The following is a 26,418-nucleotide window of genomic DNA, read 5'->3' as shown; positions in this document are numbered from 1 at the left end:
TATATTTTGATAAAGTTTTATTTGGAATAAAATATTATTTTATAAAAGATACGATTTCAGTTTCATACGGACTTTACAAATCGTTTTTAATTCATATGTGGACTCCGTGTTGAAAGCGCGTAGAAATCCAGGCTGTCGCCACGCGACAGACCCTGTCGCCTGGCGACAAGGTCGGTTTTGCAGCGACAGAGTGGAGTTTTATTCCTTATCAAATTCTACTTATTTCCGGACTGTTTTCTTATAAATAGGGTCCTGAACCTCCGTTTTCATTCATCCACAATCAATCAATTTACAATCAACATTCTACAATCAATTCTCATCTTTCTCTCTCTAAAGCTAGAAGCTTTTTCTAAACCTTCCCTCTTACAAAATTCCGCATTCACGAGATCTAGACACACCTAGCCGAGTTCGAAATTGCCTTCGCCCTAGACGTGAAAGGTTATAATTTCTGAGGGTTTGGTCCCTAATCTCTATTTCAATAATTTAATTTAATTCTTTGATTTTATATTTTCCTTGAAGTTACTAACGCGTGTATTTTGTTATTAGAAAGAGATACGAGGCATCCAAGTAAGTACTTTAATTGTTTAATTGATATTATGATATAGAAATCGTATTAAGATTGTTATTTTGGTTCCTAGTATCATGTTAGGATGCTTTCCTTAGTATGATATTTAGGGTGATTTGCTTATATCAATTATGATTCCTGCGATGCTTCCTATTCTCTTTTCTAATATCATGCTTAGTGACATGCTAGGGTTTGTTATTAATCTTGTTAGTATCATGCCTAGGATCTTGCTATTATTATGCTTTAGCGTTAACATGATTATGATAATTATGATTATGATGGTTGTTATTATGTTGCTTGATGATTATTATTGTTATTGCTTGATCACACCTTTTATGCATGTTTAAAGGGAATTTGTATTTGTAATCACGCTTAATAAGATAATTAATAATCTTGTTTAGGGCTAATATGATTATAATTCAAGTGATCGCCAATAATAGTTTATTTGTGCATTAAATTCAACCAACATAGATAAACAGGTTAGGGTTAACCAATTGTTTGCATGCTAGTCAGAAAGCGCACATGAATACGAGAAGAATGAAGTAGAGGCCTATTATTAGGGCAGGTTCAATCTCTTTTAGGTTGGATTTGTACCTTCATCCCCGAACCCTATTTGGTTCAAGACCTTTTGGAGTTGACGATCTCCTGGATCGTTAAGGGGTGTAACCTTCACCCTGTGAACGGTTTACAAGTTCCTAAAACTTGTTGGCGACTCTTTTACTCTAGCTTCCTTCCCTTTGGACGCCACCATGCTTAAGTGTATGATCACAGTGGGGTTCAAGCTTGGGGTTAATGGCTTGAAATATTCCCTACACCTACAGTGGGTGTTCCTCACCGTATGCTACATCTAAGAGTTGTTACACTTTAACCAGATAAATCAGATTTTATGTCAAGTGTTAGTATACTACGGATTAAAGCTGTAGAACAAAGGAAGGGTACTTCCAATGACTAACCCCTAGCTTTCCGTAGTCACCAGACCTAAAACGATCAGACCTTGCTGCCAAACCTATCTGCTTCATGTTCCAAACCCTAAGACGGGGAAAAGCTTGCTAGTCAATTGGATCCCTATCCAGACTGTCCAAATAGAAAATCTGCAATAAAATGAAAGTTACCAAAGGCCTAATAAATACTAATAAGTGTTACTTGACGGGCAAAATAAAAAAAAAAATTAACCAAATGCAACATATACAACTCCAAACATTGCACAACCACCACAGCCACCTGCAGATCCATTTGTGTTGAATCGGTGAGCAAAGCTGGATACACTATCCATGAATTTGTCCAACACCAAATTACACCAATCATAATGATCGCAGTCCATTAGCATAGCTAAGTGCTGGTAACAAGTCGGATGCCAGTCGAGGTGATTGGGTAGGACACAACACCATTTGGAGTACAACTACAAAAAAAAAAAGTGTCTTGAATTCTTCTTCCTCATCTGCATTAAAATAACCTTCCAACCGATCCATTATTTTGGTCGTCACTGGAATACCAATAGATGTGTATACACGACCTGTATCTCTGGTTGATTTAGTCAGCCACGTTTTCCCATATTTCAGCAAAATATTCTGAACCTTGCGACGACATTCTTCCGTCATGATTTTGGTACTGGGAACAGGCTTTGATCCCTTTGGAATACCTAGTATCCAATGAACTTGGTTCTTTAAAAAACGATACTTCCATTTACACCAATAAACATTTTATTTATAAGATCAACCCTTGTCATAATATATGCCAACTGCCTAGGTAAGTGAATATTTGCAACAAAATACAAGAGCCCTCCAAACCCCATCTCATTAACCCATCCTATTCTTCTCTTGTCAAACTTCATACATATTCGCCGAAAGGATTCAACACGACAATTGACATTTGGAGGCTAAAATGATAGAGGATTCAGTACATAAGATACAATAGACAGTCACTTAAAAAGGGTAAATTTTGTATTTAGCTATTATTAAAAATAAATATCAATTACCAAAACAATATAAACTGACCCTTGCATATGACAAAGCTTGCTGTTTAATTACTTGGCCATTGGCTTTGACTAAACCTCCTACACTTAACGCATCATCCTGCAGGTTTATCAGTAAATAAAATGAAAGTTATCTTTGTACACACTTCATTTAAATTCTTAAATGACCTATCAACTAAAATAATCTAAATATGTTATCACCTTAAATAATTAGGCTTCTAATCGGATTGTTTTCTGAACATAGCAAGCTGGTTCCATCTAGTGCATTTACAGCAACAAATGAATTACATTTACTTAGAAATCAAACAAACCACGTATGAAAGATATGATGACAAGGTACACGATTTACCTTGTCATTACTATGTGTTGCACAAACATCATCCTCGGTCTACTCAGTTGCAATCACAAAGGACAGTGCGTTAACACTTGGCAACAATATTACTAAATAAAACCGATGTAAATACTAATAAACACTACTACTCCGATGACTTACTCGGCCTACAGTTGAAGGTAAAACATGCACATTTGAGTGTTCCAACATACGCATACGCTTAACCATCTTGGGACCAAATTGTTGTTAATTGGGGAGTACTGCCAAACTACCAATACACCTAATGTAATTGTCCGTTGTTATAAATCCCTGTGTTCAAAACACAGAACAGTATGAATTATGGGCTATCCCATCCGTTTTCGTTTTTGAAAGGTTGTTCAATTAAATAAAGAGTAAGTGTTTCTGATAATGTTCTACAGCGTGGAGAACCTAAGCAAGAAAGGGGTAACTATGTGGAAATGGGAAATACCATCCGTGTTCACATGCATTATGAACAGTGAAGCGAAGCAAGTGAAGCGAAGCAATTGACTAGTAAACTAGCAACAATTAACAACAACTAAGATAGAAACAATTAACCTAAGCCTGTTGGAACCTGAACATTCTAACCTATTGTAGAACATTTGTAGAAGGCGCTATAATCAGAATTGGAGTAAATTTAAATTGATTTCTAACCTATTGTAGAACAATTGTAGAAGGCGCTGCAATCAGAAGTGGAGCAACTTGAAATTGATTTGTAAGCTGTTGTAGAACAATAGTAGAAAACGATTTAATCAGAAGTGGAGCAAATAGAAATTTAAAACGGCCGTCGTGAAGAATCTTGCGATTGGAATCGATCTTCCGCCAAAAAATCAAAATAGCACTGAACTAGGTGAACGAAAATTCGAGAATTCGTAATCAGAAATTTTTCGTATTTCAATCGCCCTTCGTTGTTGAATTGTTGAAGGATGTAATCCATTTATGAGGATAAGTTGGAAGAGATGAATCGAGTTTTAGGAATTTGAATTTGGGATGAGAATGCGAAAAAGCGAAAACCCTAACCAAAGCCTCGGTGGGTAAAAGTTAATTTGGTGAAGAAATTGAATGTTTTACATAGAAGTTAATTTGGGGACGAAGTTGAATGGTAAAGCCTCATAAACGGCGTTACCCTTAGTAAGATAGACGATGTGGTGATGTTGATCGTTGTTTGAGCAGCTGATGTGGCATTTGGACCAGGTCAGCTTGGATGCAATGCCAGATATGAAGTGGTCAATTACAGTGCTGCCCCCGCTTTAATAGGTGAACTGACATACGTACCCCTTGATATCCTCTTTAAGTTTATCAAATTTTGAAGTGTAGTTATGAACTTGTAATTTCTCAATTTTGAAGTGTAGTTATCACTCTCCAATGCATATCATTTGCCTGCCTTGATAAAAAAAAAAAAAAAATAGGATAGACAAAATTAGGTCAAATGAAACATGAAAAAAAAAAAAAAGCATTTACTTCCTCCGTTACGTATTATGTGCAACATTTGCCATTTTGGAATGTTACAAGTTATGGGCAACTAAAAAAAGTTTCCTTATATAGTAAAATTTTTTGAGTAAATTTACTAAAAGACCCTTACTTCAATCCAATTAAAATATTAAGTTATTAACCCAACTTAATTAACCCTCAATAATAACACTAAGACACATTCTCTCTCCTCCCTCACAACCATATCCACCACCCACACCACCAAATTTTCTCTCTCCTCTCTCTTAAGTCACCCTCACCTACACTCTCATTTCTCTAACAACCACCACTCAACCACCACCTTATTTTCTCTCTCATCTCTAACAAGCCACCCTCACCACCAATTTTCTCTCTCTTCTCTCACAACAATCACACCACCACCACCATAAGATCGGGTCGCCGCCACTTCCTCCTCCATTAAAATCGTCGCCGCCACTTCCTCCTTCATTAAGTCGTCGTCACCACTTCCTCTTCCATTAAAGCTTAAAGTTGAGGTTTTTATGGTCAAATTTGACCAAATAAACTTAGCGATGAGGAGGTAATACTTTCAGGTTGGTGGTAATACTCTCTTCATATTTTTAGGGTGGTTGGTGGTGATTTCAGGGAGAGGGGAGGGAGGTCGATGGTTGTGGGTTTTTGAGGTTGCGGGTTTTGGGTTTGGTGGTTGTGGGTTTTAGGTTTGGTGGGTGTGGGTCTGGTCGGTTTTGGGTGGTTGTGGGTCCGGTAGGTTTTAGGTGGTTGTGTGGTCGGCTTTGGGCGGTTGTAGATCTAGTCGGCTTTGGGCGGTTGTGGGTCTGGTTGTTTTTGGGTGGTTGTGGGTCTGGTCGGTTTTGGGTGGTTGCAGGTCTGGTGGTGGCTGCATTTCGAGGTTTATGGTGGAAGCAAAGTGGATGGAGGTGGGTTTTGGTGTTTTCTGGTGGTGGTGTTGGTTTCCTATTATGAGCTTAACTATTTGCTCTTTTCTTTAATTAATCTCCCTTAAAAGTTTCTTCTTGGAAAATGTGCAACCCATTTTGTTGCACATAATATAAAACGGAAGAAATATTAGTAATCAATGGCTTTATCTAGTTATTATATCCAAACCTAATTAGGGGAAATTCTAGTCAAAATATCTACTTTGAAGTTTGGTATTACACCAAAAAATAATAACATTAGGGGTTTTAGGCTTTTAGCCAATCATCTTTGTTTTCAAGCTATGTTTTGGCAAAGGTTATCTACTTACGAGAGCCTTTCATAAATTTTTCATTCCAAGCATAAAACAAGCACAATTAAAATTGCCAAGAGTAGACAGTGACCAGCAGACTTTCGAAGTGGAATGCAACAATAAATACAAGCCAAAGGACTACAACCCTTAAGAATATGGTGCATTAAACTACGCTATGTTCTTGATTTACAAACTAGTAAAGTATGCACTGATATACATGAAAAGATCACACAATTACATATTTCGCCTTTGAAAAAGATGCTAATTTATTGAATTAATGATGTATCGAAACAAAATGTTCCAAGCTCTTGTGCACATTGTTCCCTGATAAATTTAATACAACCTCAATGAAGGATTTCCATGACAAAAAAAAATTCAAACCAAAATTGTGAGTTGGACCTTCCCGTCAATTAGATCTCGTTGATGAAATTAACAATAATCACATCTTCTGTGTTATTTGTATTTGGGAGAATTTGGTATTCGAGGGTATCTCTTATTACAAAAGCAACCTTCTCATATCACCAAAGTTCGCTTGTAAAGCTGTGAGGAATTCCCCTGAAAGGAATACAAGCAAAAGGTGAAAAAATTGGTGAAGCACAACATATACAAGAGCGCACAAGGCTAGTTTGGCATCAATTTTTATTTTTAATTCTGTTTTTTTTTTAAATAAAAAATCAAAAACAGGAAACAAGAAAAATGTGTTTTCATTTTTTTTTTTTTTTTTTGTCATTTTTCAAAATTATTAATGTTTTAGTAAGTTAAACTAATTTTTTATTCATTATATGACATATATTATACTCCCTCCGTCCCCATTTGATTGTCAGTTTTGCCATTTTGGATGCCTCTAAATGTTTGTCACATTTCACATTTTCACAATTATTAAGATACATAAAAAGACTTTTATACCCTCATTTTTTGTCCTTATTAAGTCCTCTTCCTATTTTACCCTAACATTTGCCATAAAAATTATGTCAACTTTGACTAATTTAATGTTTTACACTATTGAATCTATCAATTTATCTTTCCCATATACTTTATTTTTTTAATTGAAAATGTCTCTTTCCCATGTACTTTTATTACTTTATTAATTGGAAATTTTACTTCCCCATATACTTTCATTACTCCACATTCTCTACCTTAATTCCCGTGATTTTCCTTCAAAAGTGACAAGCAAAAGGGGACGGAGAGAGTATGATTTTGAAAAACAAAAAACCAAAAAACAGAAAACCACAATTATGCCAAAAGAATTTCTAAGTGCGTTATACAATCACAATAATAGCTAAAACCTTCACTATTTTTATTTATACATTAACCAAATGAAAGATTATAGCACGTACATAGTCCCATATACCAAGAATATTAAGGATAAAAAATAAGCATATGAGACTGGAAAACGTGAATTCACTCACCTCCAACTTTTCCATCAAAAACACGATGATCAGCAGATAGTGTCAAGTTCATTTTTGTAACAACAGCAGGTTCTTCAATTCCTGAATATGAGTAAATTATGATGACATTCGCCGCAGAAGAAACAATTGATCAAAAGTGATTAATAACATAAAAACGATAACACACCATTACTTCCAACCACAGGTTCAACAACCTTGTTCCCTCGCCCAACTGCAAGAATCCCAGCCTACAAAAACGAGACAAAACAAGGTAAACCAAAGTTAACTACTAGTAAGAAACAGTGACTATTTACGTGCCTCATGTAATCATTCCACAGTAAAAGCATAGGTTACTAGATCAATTATTATTCAAACTGTTTTCCACTTACCTGAGGAGGGTTAATGATTGCGCAGAAGTTGTCCACCGGGAACATTCCTAGATTTGAGATGCTACAATAGCATTACAAGAAAGGTTGGAGTGATTTCAGCTCTGAAAATTCAACTTTAAGTATGTTGAAATAAGAGACTAAAAACTTGTGTGAAACACAAACCTGAATGTTCCACCTTGAAACTCATTGGGCTTCAACTTTCCGGCCCTAGCCTTTTCAGCCAATTCTTTAACCTGCCATCAGCATTTGTTTAAGGATATTCACGTATTAGTTTGGTAGTAGATCATATTTGTTCAAAAACTAATAACAAAAAGTATATGCATATTATGCACATTGGATTTCCTTTTGTCGTAAATGAAAATTTTAAGCTACAGGCGGTGGTACCATGCTTGGTACATAAAAAAAACGTGGAGAGAACATATAGCTAATTTGTAAAGAACGTACAACTATTTTGTAAAGAACATATATCTGTTTTGTAAAGAACACCTAAATGTTATTATTTTTTATTTATCTAAAGAACATCTATAATATTAATAAAGAACATTTTGTCAAAAAGAACATGATAATATTATGTAATAAACATTATTTATATATACCCACCATAATTTAAAGACGAAATTCAAAGAACATTTCACAATAAGCAACGAACATAATATTACAAATAAAAGTACATTACACTGACAATAAAAGAACATGGAAATATGTTCTTTTCACTCTTTTTTGGTACAAAAAATGTTCTTTTTACTTTAGGTATGTGTTCATTATAATTTAATAGTATGTTCTTTTCACTGTAGATGTATGTTCTTTACATTTGTATAATATGTTCTTTCCGCGAGAAACGTCTATACAATGCATGGTACAGGCGCCTGTAGAAACTACGCACACATTAGTCAGATATATTAGATTTCTGTTTTTCAGTACATGTAATCTAATAGTCATAAATTAACAAGCTAAACAAAGAGCATCAGCCTTTGCTGATACCTTACCTCTGACGATATCGCAGATATGGTCTTCTGGTCAGCATTCCTTATAATAGGAGTCATCAGTCCCTGCAATCAAGGAAAATCATGTTTAGGAAAGATGGTGCATAGAGCTTTAAAAAAAATAATTGAACCAACAAAAGAGACCTTCTCAGTAGCCACTGCAATTGATATATCAACAGAATCATTGATGATAGTTTCACCCTTCTCAGCATCCCAAAAGCCTACAAGAAGTCTACATCAGTTTGGAATCTTACAAAACCACCAAATATACAGCATTGACAACTTCAATCAGTTTTTCTATACCAAATCAGAACGAATTCAATACTGCATTAGGAAAATGGTTATATATACAGATCAGTAATACAATAACTTTCAAAAATATTTACCATTTGCATCTGGCACATTGTGCAAAGCAATAGCAACAGCTTTGATGACAATGTCATTTACTGATACCTTGACATTATGCTTTTCTGAATACACAAAAAAGGCGTTAGTAAGCTACAAAATTAAACGTAATGGTGCAAGAAAAGTACCACATAAGGAGGCCCAATACCTATAAGCTCCTTCCTGAATGACATCAGAGGATCTAGTATAACATCTGCCAAGACAATAAAAATCATCACATCAAAAAATAAAAAATAAAAAATAAAAAAGGTTGAGAAAAAAAAAAAGGCAAAAGCTAATGAGCGCCCCCGGAGCGTTAGATAAAAGAATTAAAGTGCAAATATTAGAGTAAAATTAACATTAATTACACCGAACGACGCGTGATTTTGTCATGCATTCCTAACTTAATATCATTTCAACCAATATAATTACTCCTTATCTAAAGCCCCGGGTCGCTCGTTAGCGAGATCCAAAAAAAAAAAAAAAAAAAAGAGAGAGAGAGAGAGAGAGAGAGAGAGAGAAGGGGCTAGGGGCATGAAAATAAAGAAAGAAAATTTGAAAAATTCAAACCTGTAGATAGGTAAAGATGTGGTGTACTTTGTTTTGATTCCAACAAACGTCTTGCAATAACCTGTAAATGATATATACCAAGAAGGCAAGAATTATTTAGAATCAATGAAAAATCTCCTACTGCGAAAAGAGTAAAATTTGGAAACGAGCATGACATAAATATTGATAACAAAATAACATGACTTGGACATTAAGATGATGAACTTTTCCTCCTCTATTAGTAGATTACTAAAACCTGAACTATAACATGTAATATTATTATAGCAATGCATCAGATATGCATACACATTGCAGAGCAAATATCAAATAAAATAGTACACATATCTACATGGTATAGAAAATAGAAAAACAAAATGCCAACAAATCAACAATCTCACATTAGACATATCAGGCTGTACACTTCACAAACCAAGTAGTTCAACCTTTAACTATGCCCTTGCTGAGGCCAGAAGTAGCATAATCTAATGCTTTCGAGAATATGGAGGCAAATTTAAACTTTCTCCATATGAAATTATTAAAATTTAGACAGTTGTCCATAAATTGGATAAGGTGACCACCTTCCGAATTTGGCTATTTGAAAAATCTTCATATAAAGCGGACTCTGGTGCACTAGAAGGTTTACTTTGCAGAATTGACGGTGATGGAGATTGCTCCTTTGGTGCAGCAGTTGTAGATGACCCCTTCCCTGACTGTATTGCAGCTAAAACATCTCCCTTTAACAAAGTACCACGAGGCCCTGATGGATTAAGCAATGATACATCAAGACCAAACTCCAAAATCAGCAGCTTTGCAGACGGACTAATTCTGTTAATGATGCTTTTCTGCTCTTTATGTTCATTTTGCTGAGGTAGAGCTACTGACTTCTCTTCTTTTGCTACAGGACGAGAGTTGCATGATGCCTTCACAGTTTCAATATCTTCTGAGGCCTCCACCTAGCAATGGAAATGTGATCTAACATAAAGTCACAAGTTGATAAATAATACTAAGCAATGTATACATAATACCAGAGCAACAGTAACAATCAAGGTGGGGCTTGTAAAAAGAACTTTGAATCTTAACCCCTAACTCCACCCCCACCACCCCCCAAAAAAAAGAAAAAAGAAAAAAAAAAAAAAAAAAAAGGAAGAGAGAGAGAGAGTTTCATGATATGCACTTGAATAACATACAGTTACTGCAATTGGTTGACCCACAATGACATCTTTTGAACCATCAGGTGCCAATATTACTGCAAGATACCTGCATGAGTTCAGGAGCAACCATATAAGTCACAAAAATGTACTGGAGTTTCTAGGCATTTCAGCACATATTAAGTCACAAAAAAAAGTAGGTGAATAGCACATATTAAGTCAGGTGTTAGGCTATTTGTTTAAGTTAAGGCTCTAGTTAGTCAAAGGATCCCAGATTGATCATAACTTTTCTTCAACAGGACATTCAATATAATGATAGATAAGAGGAAACAAAAATTAGTTACACAATATCCAAACAGGCCTTCCTTTAGTAAAAGGGTCTCAGAAAACAATAAAACACAGGTGCAAGTTTATACCATGGTGATAAAAGAATAACACGGGTGCAAGTTTATACCATTGTGATAAAACGGCAAGCAGAGACAAGGTACAAATAGAGTATTTCAAGTACTGCAGTGGCCATAAATGTGAATCCAATTTCACACAGGAAATAATTTTCAGCAACAAACAGCCTCTTTAATTCATGGCTAGTAGAAAATACGTATTGAGGCTTGAGATTCTCAGTAAAAATGTCACGTAAAATTAAGGTAAGGGTTTGTGCTAACATGTTACAAGAAGGACCACCTTCTATAAAGCATCCTTTTGGCTGCTCGAAAAGATTTAATCCTGTCTGACATGACATTTACAAGCCCAAAAACAGAGCTATACATAGAAAGGCATTAAGGCTTTTGTGTAGAGGGGAGGTATGAAATGATATGGAGCTAATGCCCAGCAGGCTCACTTGCAAGAAGCAATTCAAATAAAATTCCTTAAAAAAAGGATTTTAGACTCACCCCACAAAGAAAAAAAATAAACCAAACATATTTCCGTCCATGAATCTGTTAGTGGGGCCCACTATTTAACGTTAGTCTTATTCCAGCTTCATTTTCACATTTTTTTTTTTTACCTCTTTCACTTCTTTTACCTCAATTCATATATTAAAACCAATTTCACTCCTTCAATTTGTTAGCTAGCAATAACAATGCAGTTTCAAACTACAGAGTATTCTTTATTCTTTTTTATTTAACAACAAATAAGCAAACATGCAAGTTAGCACACTAAAGGTGATTGAGGGCATTTATTTTGCTGAAGAATTCAAACACCAAGCAAACCACCAAATTTTTGAAAACAAAATTAGAGTTCATGTTCAATAAAAATTGGGGATTTCTTGATGTTAAGCAATTTGATCCAATCAAGCATATTATACGCTAATTCAATTGTCAATGAGCTATTGCCCCTTAACTACTTCTTAAACAACCTCATTTTCTCTCAATTTGAATGCCTCTATTATAATTCAAGCAAATTAAAAAAAAAAAAAAAAAAAAAAAAAAACAAACCAGGTTTGTAATAGCTCCATAAAATTCTTCTTTCTCTCTTGATTATTAGACAGAGAAGACAAAAGGGAGTGCTAATTTTTTATTTTAATAATGCTAAGTGTTGACAAGAGGTTGAAGAAGAAGAATAGGTTAAATTTGTTAAAGAGTGAAAGAGGGAAAGGAATTTAAAGAGGAGAATTGAATAAATGAAGGCGAAATGGAGAATTAAAAAGAATATGGAGGTTAAGGGAAGTAAGAGGGATATGGGTCTAATTATAACCATATATTTCTCTTGTAAAATGAAACATGACAGATCAGAACTAAGAGAAAGACATTGAGAAATAAGATGTTTTAAATAAATGTTGTAAAATTTAGAGGTTAAAGTAATAGTAAGAATGGAGGTGAAGGTTGAGAAAAGTGTGAGAATCATGGAGAGTAAAGAGGAAATAGAAGGGGATGAGCCATTGAGCTCCACTAACGGATTCATAGATGGAATCCATTAAGCGGTAATCCAACTTTCTTTTTTTTATTTTATGATGAGGTAAAGTAACACTTTTATATGTTTGGATGGTAAAAGAAAATTTAGGTTTTTTCAGCTGTTAAAATTAAAAAATACTTTAAAATTTTTGGGATAAATATAAAAGATAGACTAAAGTAGCACACAATACATTATAATGATACACATTAGACATTAGAGATTCAGGAGCATGCAAGTTCAAAAGCAAGGAACAAGAAACAATAATTTAGAGGATTGAAAGTACGTTAATTTATGATAAGGGCTTAACTAAGGTGAATCCTAAGAGCCTCAATAAGAATTCTAAGGCCTAATAAACTAATAAAAGCAAAGGAATCAAGGCATTTAAGAAGAATATTTCAAGTGCAAATTGCGTTTAACGGGTATCATGTATATTTGGATTATGCGACATACTATTCTTTCTCGAAGAGTTACAAAAACAATAATTTTGGTAAAATAAGAATCAACTTCTACAAATTAAGGGCTTTGTTAGATACCATTGCTAATTTTTGGATATGAATTATCAAAAATGTAAGACACAAGTTGCATAATAAGCATAAATTTTCTCATCATCTTAAACTTGTACTGACAACAAATAAACTAGAAGCTACTACTTCTCACAAAATTTTATTCGCTTGACAGATGAAAACTCACAACAAACACAAACTAGCCCCACACTGTATATATGAAAAGAGTTAAATTAGTCACTGGATAAAACATAAACTTCATGGAAGATCCAATATTGATCGTTGTACAAGGTTGTTTTTGTCCTTTGCATTGAGCTGGTTGCCTGCAATATTTTAGTACTCCCACCATTTGTTTTCTAATTGCAATGTTCTATATTAACGCTTGCCATTGTATTACTTCGACCATTGATAACTTTAATTACTAACAAGTACCTAATAGAACTATAGAAGTATTGTACAATAATGAATTGTTCAAGATCCTACATGACTATCTCTAGTTCTTTACTCAAGTATAAATCATTATAGATAAACAAAACATGTTGTGTAATAAATGTAAAAGTTGGAACATTGCAATTAAAATAAACAGAGGAAGTATTTTGTACTTCACACATTCCCACATAAACACATGAGTCTAGAAATTTTGTAATTTTTCAATCCGTAGCCTAGGTGTAGATTCACGAGATTAATTCCTTAGCAAGAGGGTAATGTATATACACATTTCAAAAGAAAAAGGAAAGGAAGATGCCTAGGGATAATGTAGCTGAAACTGTAAGCTATAAATAGCCATTTCAAAAAAAAAAAAAAAGTAATTTGTACACGTAAAAGTTGGAACATTGCAATTAAAATAAACAAGGAAGTATTTTGTACTTCACACATTCCCACATAAACACATGAGTCTAGAAATTTTGTAATTTTTCAATCCGTAGCCTAGGTGTTGATTCACAAGATTAATTCCTTAGCAAGAGGGTAATGTATATACACATTTCAAAAGAAAAAGGAAAGGAAGATGCCTAGGAATAATGTAGCTGAAACTGTAAGCTATAAATAGCCATTTCAAAACAAAAAAAAAAAAAAAAAAAAAAAAGTAATTTGTACACGGTGTTCTATGTTATATGAAATCTAGGTATTTCACTGGGAAGTTCCCCTTTCTTTCAAAGTAAATTAGAGAGCACCATCAAGTTCTTTGTCGATGCCTTTACACATTAACCCCAGTTCTTTATCCTCAATTTGGGGGCATTGCTTTACAATAATGGTGGTGAAACATTTTTCTTTTGCAATTCGAACATCAAGTATACATAAAAACACAATGCTTTAGCCATATGCTTAAACTGTTTCCTTTCTCGCATGCATCTAATACAAATAAATTCTAATATCAAGCTTCCAGTTTCATTTTGGTATACAAGCCATGTTCTATCAACAACATTTTATCCAATACCATTGACTAAATCACAGAGTGCAATGTCATTAACATGACATAATTACTATTAATGGATTAATATAACCACTGGAACATAACATATTAGCTAAAATATGGGTGCACAAAGTGGATAGCTATTTTCAGAGTTAAAATTAAATAATTACCCCTCTTCAAGACTTTCATACTCAAGAGTAGCTTTGTCTGTTTCTATTTCACATAGAATATCACCAACTTCTATCTGCAAATTCATTTCAACTAATTAAGAGAGATAAGTCAATAGAAGAGTTGGCTAAAAACTATGGTCTACAAAAACTAACCTTGTCCCCTTCTTTCTTAATCCATTTTGCAATGTTTCCTTGGTTCTAACACAGAAATATAACAAATACCAAACAACCAAAAGTCAGAAATAGATACAAGATAGGCAAGAAAGCTAGCACATTTGTTTAAAAAAAGACAGACATGAAGGTAGTAGCTCTAATCTGTATCATAAATTCTTACCATTGTTGGCGAGAGTGCTGGCATATCAAGAACAGCGTGAGCAGGGAGCTCTGAGGTGTCAATCTTAACAGCACTGGTTTCCAACTCTTTATCTTGAGATGCAACATCTTGTGGAGCTGCATTTGCCCCTTTAACTTCTGACCCACTACTAATAGCAGGAACTTTTGTTATATCATCAGGGTCCTCGACCTTCAAAGAGTATAATATGCCTTTTATAAATGTTACGATGATCAAATATGCATGCAGAATATGTAAGTTCAACCTTCAGGTGTTATAAACGTGTCTCAAAACTCTTTTAATATTTTGTAATTCCTACTACTATTATTCTTTGAGAAGTTGAATCTCTCTTTTATAGATTACTGATTGATGTATGATATGATTATTACAAATCTGCATTACCAATGGAATCTAAGCAATCTCTAGCTTGAACAAAAATTGCATTCGATCGACGATAATACAAGTACAGGGAATTATTGAGTCATGTAAACTTTTTTATGAATAATTCATGATCATTCATCCTGTAATTGACATGACCTTGATCACACATAAAATACAATTACTATTACTCTTACTGTAATCCATTTTGATGTCTTAACATATTTTATAAACTTGCTAGCAACATTTACATAATGCTTTGTTACAGAAACAAATGTTTTTCAACGGGAAAATGGACTTATTGAGTCAATAAGCCTTTGACTACACAGGCAAAGCTGCGTACATCTGTCCAATGAAAGAAAAAAAGATGTACATCAAGAGGTTTCAAGACACCTCCAAGCCCTACCTCAACAAGAATAATTCTGGGTAGTTGCTGGCCCTGCTGTTAATTTTTATGTCTGTTGTATGCTAACCAGGATAAAGGCAGACCAAATAACCCCAAAGAAAAGAACCTAATGCAGGATATATCCCAAAGAACAGCACCACAATGCATGTATTCCTTTCAACTGAATTACTAACAATAACCCCATAACGACACATCTCCAAGAGCCCCAGTTCCTGGCTTCTTTTAGCGGCTATAATCTTATATCTAATTGGCAGGTGTTAGAGAACATTAGAGAGACATACTCAATACTCTCTTTAAACACCTAATAGGTTTTCTCGCAAGTAATGAAAAAACCTAGTACCCTACTATACAAAAATGAATGCGTATGTCTCTGAATACTTAAAATCACACAACACAGTATAGGATGATAGCCTAAGAAGGCCCCATGACCTACAAGTTGTTCAAGGCATTCAAGTTTACGTAAGGTAGGAGAGCTGGAAAATAAAGGTGAAATATTGGATATTATATGACATTCGTTTATACCATGTCAAAGCAAAAATGGCCCAAGATTGTCTAAACTTCTAATTTATTGAGAAATTATAATTGTTGAAACTTTTAATTTGTGGTGTCATGAAACTTCAAGGGCATGGCTCTATACACTTGACTACCCCAACCTGCCCAAGCCTCTTTAGTAGGATTGGGTAACGTTGATTTTTGATGACTTGGTGTTACAACAATGCAAACTAATGATTATGCTCTCTTTACAGAATTACCTTCCATATCAAAATGAAAGTAGAATACAGGGGTGTAATTTCTTTTTAGAAATTCATCAAAAAAATTGCAAGAAATTACATTGGAAGGATCCACAAAAAATACAAAAACTTCGCACAAGCTGCACAACTGAGAATCCCAGAACTCTAAATCAGCAATGTTCAAACTCTCATATTATTGAGCACCTCCAACCTACTTACACTTATTATTTTTTAGTGTACTTCAAAAATTTACTTGAATGGGTAAAGTAAAACGTTTTGTGCCAGAACACACACATATAGTTTGAAGCTACCAATTGGAACTGCTTTTTTACTATATTGTGGTTCTCTACATTTAAACAAAAAAACTATAACCAAAATTAGCAAGATAAGGAAACATGGAGACCAATTCAATTTAGTTTACATCACATACTTGTTTACTGAAATCATATCAAGTACATCATGAAATCGATTATTACACTTTATTATACATATACACAGTCCGTAACATTGTGTTTGACACGTAAGAAAACTCTTATTCACAATTTAGCCTTCGTAAGAAAGTAGGTGTGGCAGGCATTGTAGATAAACTAAGAGAAAATCGCCTGCGTTGGTTTGGGCATGTAAGACGGAGACCGAGGGTGCACCGGTTCGAAGAGTGGAAGAGCGGGACCATGGAGGGCTTAAACAAGGGAGAGGGAGACCAAAAATGATTTGGTTGGAAGGAGTTAGGAAGGATATGAGGTATATGGATTTGCAAGACGATGAAGCATTAGACCGTAAGAGATGGAGGAGGAAGATTTATGTCGATGACTACACGGAATAATCAAATTTGATTCATGTTAGCCGACCCCACTTATGGGATTAAGGCTTTGATTGATTGATTGACAGTCCATAATATTGTACTTGACACGTAAGAAAACTCTTATTCACAATTTAGCCTTCTTAAAAGTCATTATATCATGAAAAATAATTGAAGAGTTAAGCAGCATGCTCTCAAGTGTTATCAGTTAATCACAGACGAGATCAGAATATCTTAATTACATAATGCAATGTCAAAACCATCTCTAATAGCTTCAACAGAACAAGAAATTCATAAATAATAGTAGTTTACCGTTATTGCAATTGCTTGTCCCACAGGTATATCATTTGAACCTTCAGGTACCAGAATCTTTGCTAGATACCTACAAAAGGTTTCAGCTTAGACATCAATCACAAAAGTTTACAATATGAGTCTAGAAACAAATACAAACTTACATGAAAATGCCTCAAATTATAATGAAACAATTGCACAATACATAGTTTACAGAAACAAATCGCTATATTTAAGGGCACTATAGGCCTAGTTCCAATATTTTGAGTACAAACTATGTGCAAATGCATCAGCAAGTTATCTTTAAAGTAATAAGATAGCCATGATAGTTCATATCACAGATATATTTCTTTAACCACAAAGCAAGGCTAAAGCGACAAAAACATAACTTAAATTTCATTATTAGTATGCAATGAGATTGGTTCTACTTCTTATAGTGTGTTAAGTACAGAAAGGTGCTTCTATTAATTACTTGTTTCCTTATTGGCCATCCTTATCTATTGCAAAAGCACAACAATAATCATGATGTTATTGCTTTAGAAATTTGGCTTATTGGAAAAGAAAATGCTTAGTTTTAAAGAGGTAAAAGTTGATTTTGTACTCTAAGTTTCGTTATCATGTTGCTTCACCAAGATGATTAGATATAACTAGAAATTGTTCTGAGTTTATGACAACTGCCTTTCAAAATATAGGTTTTGCAAGGAGCCAAGTAAGCATCATTCTCCAAGCTTAGGGTAAATAACTATAAATTAAGGGGCCTTCTCATTAAGGAAATTCCAGTTCAACTTCAGCTCTAAACCACACGCACTCTTATATAGGTTTTTAGCTATTCATAAGTTCAAAAGTAGTAGTTTGGATGATAAAGGCACTGGGGAAAGATTGAAATCAAATAAATAACGAAGAATTGTGTAGGGTTTGATGAGCTTGAAATTTTCCACAGAGTATTCATGTGAAACTGTATAGGCATAGTGAAAACTTTGCTCATATAAATCAAAATTTTTACTTCCATAAACCAGAGGAAATGCAGATGAACACGAACATGAAAATTACAATCAACATCAACTAAAGAGAACTAATTGTAGTAAAATTGATATAATAAGCATGACCATGTTTACCTACATGACGAAAGCACATGATTACCCAGAACAATGCTTACATAATTTGATTATTCCCTAGTAATTGTAGTGTAGTCAATTGAAAAAAAATCTTTTGAATAATACAAAAGTTGTTTGGATCCCATCTGTGGATCCAATGTATCACACATAATTAATGAAGAAAGGTCAAGCAGCTTGAAAAAAATAATTGATTCTTTAGGATCCATCCATCCTACTTTCAAACAAAAGGAACATAACAATTGATCTAGGCCTTGGGATCTTCATGAGGGTCAAATTTGATAAGAAAAGGATACATATAATAAAAACCCCGAGGAGGTGACACAGATTTACAAAAGAAGGGCCATGAACAAAAAAAATATATTCCCTTGAGTTATTATCAAGTAGTTCATCTACAAAATCAAGAAGAGTCAAGGGGCACTCAACCATTTTCACAGCTTAGCAAACAAACCCATTCATCCATGGGTAAGGAATAAAATGGCAAGTCTGCACACCTTCTAATGGAAAAATTCGATACTTAAGAGCATCATCAGTGATTTTTTTTTTTTTAAAAAATAATCTGTGGGTCTTTATATATATTTAGATCTTCTCAATGGCTTTCAATCTTATATAAATAATATACTCCAAACTTTGCGCTAGATATATGAATGGAGCTAGTTCTTAGGTCCATATTGCTTTGTGATTAAATCTTAATCCAAGACGCAATCCAAAAGGTTTGATCCTCTTCAATTAACCACAATATGTATCAAACATAGAAAACCCTAAATTTTATCCTTCTAAGCGAAGAATTATGAGTCGAATTACAGATCTTCAAAGTGCTCAATCTCCATTAAAATTATCGTTGAAGTAATTTCCAACCAGTATGAATAAGTGATTGCAAGGAGATAACACCAAAGTTGAGATCCTCAAAGTGCTCTATCGCTATAAAATTACCGTTGTAATAATATTCAACCAATATGAATGAGGGACTACTTAGAGTCTAACTCCAAAGCCTACCACAAGTTAACAATGGGTTTTGGAATGGCTGAAGTGTAGTGGTTATTAAGGTAAATTTGTTTGACAAAAAAAGAACAATTTAACAAATACTACAATAAGAACAAGATATGTTTTAAATAAGTTTGCCCCTGGCATTAGCCACATCTATGAAAATATTGGTTATTGAAACTACAAAGCCCCAATATGCAAGAGATACTACCTATATAGGCCGTAGTTAGACCCATGCTTAATGATCCATAAAGAGTGTAAAACTCATAAAATGAAACAAGATGTCATTAGTCACAAATTTATAATTGGTGATAAAATTTGCTCAATAGAAGTTACTAAGATATAATTTACCCTTCTTCAAGGCTTTCAAACTCCACGGTAGCTTTATCAGTCTCTATCTCACATAGAACATCACCCACAGCAATCTGAGAGATGAAATTAATAGTAAGTGAATTAAACCGTGAAACATTAACATTAACACTTTGTTTGGATAGAAGGAAATTGAATAAAAAAAAAAAAGAAAAGAAAGAAGGGAAGAGAAAGGGAGGTGGACAAACTCTCTTTTTTGGGTAAAGGATTGGGGAAAGGAAGGGGAAGGAGAGGGAGGGATCCTTTTTCCATCTCTCTTTAATAAGCATAATCCCTCCAAAATTGGAGAGATTTGGAGGGAAAATGGAGATCACCTCTCCCTTTCTTTTCACTTCTCTGCCTCTTTCCCTTCCTTTCCTTTCCTTCCTTATTTGCTATCCAAACAAAGCGTAAAGGAACAAGTAATTCAAGAGTGAATATAAAGTTCAAATATTACAAATATATAGTTCACTTTTCACTATATTTGGGTATATAGTTCAAACATTACAAACATATAGTTCTTATTTACTTCGGCAGTGAAGATACATTTCGGAATATAGCAAATATGGACAGATAAGTTTGTAATTTTTGAATTATATTATCAGAATTTTTGAGCCATATGTTCATCCATATCCAAGATGCACACTATAATTCCCATTCCATGGTGCATAAAATTGCAAACCCCCCCCCCCCCCCCCTAAAAAAACAAAAACGTACTTGCTACTTACCTTATCTCCTTCTTTTTTCTTCCATTTTGTAATGTTTCCTTGATTCTGCAACAAACCACTACTTGATAATAATTCCTCTAAACGAAAAGAAAAAAAAAACTAGGGAATATGCACAATTTGCCTAAGATGATTAAGACAAATACATACCATAGTTGGGGACAAAGCAGGCATTTCGAGGACTATATGTGAAGGTATATCTGCAATACATGCAGTGGCTACATTAGAAGCAATAATAATGGTACAGAATTAAAAATGCCTTCATTTGTTATTTTAATTTCCCTAGTGATCAACATTGTGATGATGTAATGCTCAAAACATCACAATGTTTAGCATATAGTTTAACACATACACTTTGAATGGTGCAATGTGTGCACAGAACATGCTCACTAATAGTCATTTGGTAGATTATAAAGATACTAAATTTAAGCTCTTGCGATGAATGAGTTGGGTCAAACCGTCCAAACATCATTTTGCAAATTTATTTTTATTATTTGAAATACTAAGATGTAAGACGAATAAAATAAGCTAATTTTGAAATTTCTTCAAATTTATTATAGATAAATGTTATCATAAAATTAAGCTATTCTAAAAAGTACATAGATTTAATAAATTTTTAAAATAAGTATTGAAAGTGATAATAAGCAAATGTAGATAAGTAACCTCAAGAATTTTATTGAGATTCAAACTCTAGTTTCTCTTATATGTTATGGAGTATTTTTTTTTATTTTTCTTTTTACTCCGTATTCTTTTAAGTTCATGTTTAATTAATATTTAGAAAAATAATGCACTTAGGTGGTGCTCATGCTCCCAAAATCTTCCTATTTCACATGTATATACATCAACTGTGTTAAAAATTATATTTTAAAGTGACAAAAATAAATAAAACGAAGCAGCAGCCATGAACCCACAAGTTCATTTACAAGACAGAAGAGAATCTGTGGGAAAAATATTGGTCAGCATGGTAGTGAACAACATTGCTTGGAGAGATTACCCCTTTTGAGAGTATTGAGTGCTATAATAAAGCAGCCTATCACAAATAGAGTATTCATCAAGTCAATAATACAATGATAATAAGCGTAGGGCCAAGCTATTTGTGAAAGTCTTAAGTAGGAGGTCAATCAATAAAGTGGCAAATTCAGGCAAAGAATATTAGCCAATGTCAAAACGTAATTAACGTATATTCAAAAATGTTATCACACCTATGTATTCCCCAAATGGTGTGACCATTCATAATGAACTCTATCCCATGTAACTTCAATTGGTTGTGCAGTCCTTTTTTGTTGTATTAGAAAAAGAAACATGCCATATTGCACACTCTAGGGCATGGAGAACTTTTTGAATGGTCATCCTCAAACTAGAGTAAAGCACTGGAGATGAATTGGAGGTTCAAGGTTTGGTAGTTAGAGCAAAGGTCATCAACTTGGAATTATAGAATGGCTCATGAAAAGGTGTAGGCAGAAGACTTGGAGTGCCAAGTGCCCGCTCTGATTTCACAGAGCACCCGCTTCAAGCTGCAGGGCAAATTTGGGACTTTGGAAGAAAGCATGGAGCGCCTACTCCCTTTCCTAGAGAGCCCACTTCAAACCCTTCAGAGCACCTGATTTTGGGACATTAATCGGGAATGCGAGGTGAATCCAGAGAAATAGTGGGAGGTGTACATCAATATCTCACATAGTCCTTTCTCGGGAGTGGGAGGTGTACATCAATATCACCCACGGTCCACTAGCACCAAATAAACATTCTCTCGGGGTAGTATTTTTTTTTTCTTTTCACTATATTTTTATTCTGTTGTGAAAAACCATTTTCCTTGTCATTTATTGTCCTTAAAAAGAATCCTAATAATCTCTCTTGTTAAATCATGGAACAAGAGGTTGTTGAGATGTCAACAAGAGAAGTAGATACAACGATAGTGAGTTTGTATGCATTTTGGTGGTGGATTGTGGAGGGTGAATTCTCGTGGTAGTGTGCGGAGGAGAATGGATGATAGATAACAAAATTTCTGTCAACAAAATTAAGCTCGTTCAACTAAAATAAGTTCAGCAAATTGATTGTCATATATAGAATTATAGATTACATTGATAATAATCATATCAAAATGTAAATCATTTACTTAAACCTCATATTATATTACAATTAAAAATCCATACACTCACAACAGTAAATAGGTCAATTCCTAAATAATCCAAACAGAGAAAACAAGGAAGCTGAAGATACCTGCTGATGACATGTACCGAGCCCCAAACTGAAACTGCAAGGTATGACAAGGAAAAATAAATAAATAAATAAAATCATTCCCCAAACAAAAAGGTTGGGAATTTAATAATGTTGAACGCAAGCAATCTTCAAATTTATTCTTAAAAAACTAACCTTGATCTTAGACAAGTTTCCTAAAAAACCAGTAACCATAGATACTGACGTACACCTGAACATCATGGAATTAAATTATTTGCACAACCTAATCATTAAACTAGAAATAAAAAAGTATCGAGAGAAATAATAAAGCATCCAGAGAAGCTAGAAACTGTAAAAGAGGGGATTTTTCATTTCAGAATATTGAACAGACACAAAGAGCCACTCTATTTTTCTAGTAGGACATCAGGCACTAAGTGAAAAATCACTAGAACACAATCAAATCAATCATTGTTTGTACACTAAGTACATATTTGACTCTTACAGGATTAACAAGTTTTGGGTTTCAGATAACATTTCATAGTAGAAAGAAAATATATAAGGAAAATCTTCTCACAGTTCAAGACATGTCAATCAATACCACTAGGGAAAGCCTAGCATGGGCCTATATTTATTGCATTTTCCAATTAAAGAGTTCAGCGTGTCAAAATTGAGTTTTAAGAACATTAGAAAAACAATCATCAGTGTATGAACCAAAATTATATACAAACTTCAGAAATTCCAAGAATGGTAAGGCAGATAGTAAATGGCGTATAGGCTGGTTAATGGGTTAGTTGAGCATTGAATTGAGGCTTTTCATATGATAAATTAAGGATCATTTAGCACTAAACCGGAAAATAGTAATGTAAACAACTGCATTACAATTATAGACAAGATGCACAAAGCCCTGTTAAATATAATGTAAAAGAAGACAGCATGAGACAATAAGATAAATAGACAATAGAAGTCTCAACAGAAGATAATTCAAGCAGTAAGCCAGTGACAAAGTGAACAAAAACAAACCTCAGCAAACCCCCATTTCCATCCGTGGATAAAGCTCTAGGAACATAGTATCTGTGTAGCCAAAATCAAAAAGGCATTATGAAAGGAGAGCCTTTTAAAAATTAACACCAAGTTGTCTTTATGAGGTGGAACAAGTTGTATTTCTTACAAAAAAAAAAAAAATAAAAAAAAAAAAAAAGAAAAATTGGGGCTGGGGGGGGGGGGTGATAAAAAATGAACACGGAAAGATCAGAAATGTACTTTATAAATACAATGAAATCCTAATTAAGGAGCCAATTTGAAAGCCAGGGTCATCGTAAGTCAGCTATGTTCTTTACCCCAATTATCCTTATCCCAGAGTATCATTTATTTCGCAGCAGCACTAATGAGTTTCAAATCCATGTCTTAGCAATTTTTTCTCAAATAGAAAAGCATTGGGCACCAAATATCAAAATAGCTAAGAAGATGATGATTTCACTAAATAATTCTTACATTCACACAAATTTGTCTCAAAATTAAGCTCACATCCCTATTTTAAGCTAAGCACACGTGAAAGCTAAGTCCTACTCATCCTGAAGAAAGCATAAAAATAGCTATTGATTAAAAACTAAATCCAACAAACTCACAGCTAAACTAACTGAAATTAAAACCAGTCAACTTAGCACCAAAGCTAATATAGGCTGACACTCAATGTAAAATAATCAACCAGGCCAAAACAACAGCCAAATTAATAAGAACTGGTGACACCGCGAAAGCATAGGGGTGCCCAAACAGCAGCTTAAAAATTCCAGATGATTCACATGTCCTTGCATTCACATGTTCTTTCCCTTTGTTCATTCCATTCCATTTACCTTGTGTAAACCAAACGGCCCCTCAATTTTTTTTTTTTTCAAACTATTCCCTCCTTTAAGAGCACCTCACTATAATGAGACGCACCCTAAGGCAAAGGGAAATCCTTATCACCTTGTTGCACCTTCCCCTAACATATCAATTGCCACTCTCAATTGCCTATCATGGCTATAAATAAATACATCTCTTCTATTCTCTTGCTTTGCTCGATACATTTCTACAATTAGGGCCCTGTTTGGTTTAATGGAAAACATTTTCAGTGGAAAATTAGTTTTCATGGAAAACATATTTTCATGGAAAAACACAATTACAAATTAGTTTTCCTTTGTTTGGTTGCATACAAGAAAAGTTCAAGAAAAATATAAATAGGAGTGGAAATGTAAGGATGAATGAAAGGGCAGTAAAAAAGGAGTTAAGGAGGAGAGAGGAAAATGTGGCTTCCCTTCTTTTAGGGAAGAAAAATGTTTTCCATCATTAAGGATGGAATTTTCCACCCTTGGAAAATTTGTTTTCCACCCCTTAACAAACCAAACAAAGGAAAATGGGTAAAAAATGGAAAAATCATTTTCCATGGAAACCTTTTCCATTAAACCAAACAGGGCCTAGGTGTTCATATTTACTACGGAGTAAAATTTAGTAAAGCAACTGAAGTCTCATGCTCGAATCTCTTTTAACTCAATTCAAAAGCAAATTTACAATATACCCAGAACCTTATTAGAGCTACAAATATTCTCATGAAAGAAGCTTTATTATTGTTATTTTACAAAAATAAAAGCATTATAATAATGCATATATGTGCACCATTTTAGAGTAAAAATTCAAAAAGGTGAAATTCAACTTCAGAATTATGTAGGGCTTATGAATCAACTAAACAAATTACTAGATTGCATTACAATTAACTTGTTGAAATGTCAATCAAGAATAATTGACAGTATACCTTGATATGGATGGTATCGAAGACGAGAAAAGATGAACTCTGAGCAATGGAACGCGTGACAACAATGGTTGTCGAAGCCTTGAGAGCGCCATCGACTTAGTCAACCAATTCAATTAATCCCAATTCTAAGAGATGAAAAATGCAATCAAGAAAATCAGCAGAAATTATAGAAACAAAAAAAAAAAAAAAAATTAAATCACAGAATCAATATGCAATTACTATTACAATGTAAATGTGGATTACAGAAACTAAAAAAATGCACAGTTTAATTGAAGAAAAATCTAGAAATAAAAAAAATTAAGCAAAGATCTCAAAATTCATCTGAATTCAATAAAGTTGAGCGATGAAAAAAAGAAGAAGATTAAAATTATTCACCTAACGAATGACTGAATTCAATTTCTGGAGTAGGTTGAATACCTGCGAAATCCTTTTTTTTTTTACTGAAAGATGGTGATTGATCCTCAAATCCTCAAGGGAAAGAGGAAAAATGAAAGACGGAACTCTTTGACTTGCGATTGTGTTTTTTTTAAAAAAAAAAAGAGAAAATGGAATTTGTGCTGTGTTCTACAGCAATATTACCTACTCAATTAATGAATGTATTATTTGATTGATTAAAATAGCGTACGTATTAAAAGAATATTTATTTCAAGTGCGTAGGAAATGCGAGTTTGTATCGGCTTAAAAACACCCTTTTCAAACATATACGTCCTTCGTTTTTTTATTTACATCATTGCTTGCAAAGGTAGTTGTTAAATATCGCCCTCGAATATCTAACTAACGCTCGCAAAATAAAGTAAAATTACATATTTATCCTTATAATAACGATTATAAAAATAATTAATTTTACCTCAATTTCACACTTTTATTGTACACAAAACTTTTTACCGTTCTCTCTAGTTGTCAACGGCCACTAATGCTCATCGAATAACCACCCCAACCACCGTGAGTTTCAAAATCAAACAAATTTTTTAAATTTTG

General features: G+C 33.9%; 1 protein-coding gene across 2 annotated transcripts; it reads right to left on the bottom strand.

Annotated features, from left to right (window-relative positions):
- Nucleotides 1–5,825: 5,825 nt before the first annotated feature.
- Nucleotides 5,826–26,026, bottom strand: LOC145586244 (dihydrolipoyllysine-residue acetyltransferase component 1 of pyruvate dehydrogenase complex, mitochondrial-like). 2 transcript variants are annotated; one of them, XM_081643027.1, is made up of 24 exons: nucleotides 25,816–26,026; nucleotides 25,441–25,565; nucleotides 23,676–23,726; nucleotides 22,851–22,905; nucleotides 22,698–22,731; nucleotides 20,631–20,680; nucleotides 20,484–20,528; nucleotides 19,759–19,832; nucleotides 17,333–17,402; nucleotides 14,710–14,898; nucleotides 14,529–14,573; nucleotides 14,376–14,449; nucleotides 10,441–10,510; nucleotides 9,832–10,206; nucleotides 9,275–9,335; nucleotides 8,874–8,918; nucleotides 8,707–8,790; nucleotides 8,465–8,541; nucleotides 8,324–8,386; nucleotides 7,500–7,570; nucleotides 7,338–7,398; nucleotides 7,136–7,196; nucleotides 6,970–7,050; nucleotides 5,826–6,115 (listed from the first exon to the last, which is right to left on the bottom strand). In XM_081643027.1, exons 2-24 carry the CDS (start codon nucleotides 25,530–25,532, stop codon nucleotides 6,057–6,059), a joined length of 1,887 nt encoding a protein of 628 aa, XP_081499153.1. In that variant the 5' UTR covers nucleotides 25,533–25,565; nucleotides 25,816–26,026; the 3' UTR covers nucleotides 5,826–6,056. The 2 variants fall into 2 exon arrangements, with proteins under 2 accessions (XP_081499153.1, XP_081499154.1); XM_081643028.1 differs by having other exon boundaries at nucleotides 25,858–26,026.
- Nucleotides 26,027–26,418: the final 392 nt, after the last annotated feature.

This window comes from Chenopodium album, chromosome 16 (genome assembly GCF_948465745.1).
Source record: "Chenopodium album chromosome 16, dcCheAlbu1.1, whole genome shotgun sequence".
Classification (NCBI taxonomy): domain Eukaryota; kingdom Viridiplantae; phylum Streptophyta; class Magnoliopsida; order Caryophyllales; family Amaranthaceae; genus Chenopodium; species Chenopodium album.
Note: the sequence above shows the minus strand (reverse complement) of the source record. Positions and strands in the feature narration are given on the sequence as shown.

What these genes read in the sequence shown, in the direction of transcription:
- LOC145586244 (XM_081643027.1), bottom strand. Translation starts at nt 25,532, where the DNA reads ATGGCGCTCTCAAGGCTTCGACAACCATTGTTGTCACGCGTTCCATTG. An exon ending in GGAAATGGGGGTTTGCTGAG is followed by an intron (nt 22,906 to 23,675) that starts GTTTGTTTTTGT and finishes CATGATGTTCAG; the next exon opens with GTGTACGTCAGTATCTATGG. An exon ending in ATTCAGGAAGGAGCTTATAG is followed by an intron (nt 8,791 to 8,873) that starts GTATTGGGCCTC and finishes TTGTGTATTCAG; the next exon opens with AAAAGCATAATGTCAAGGTA.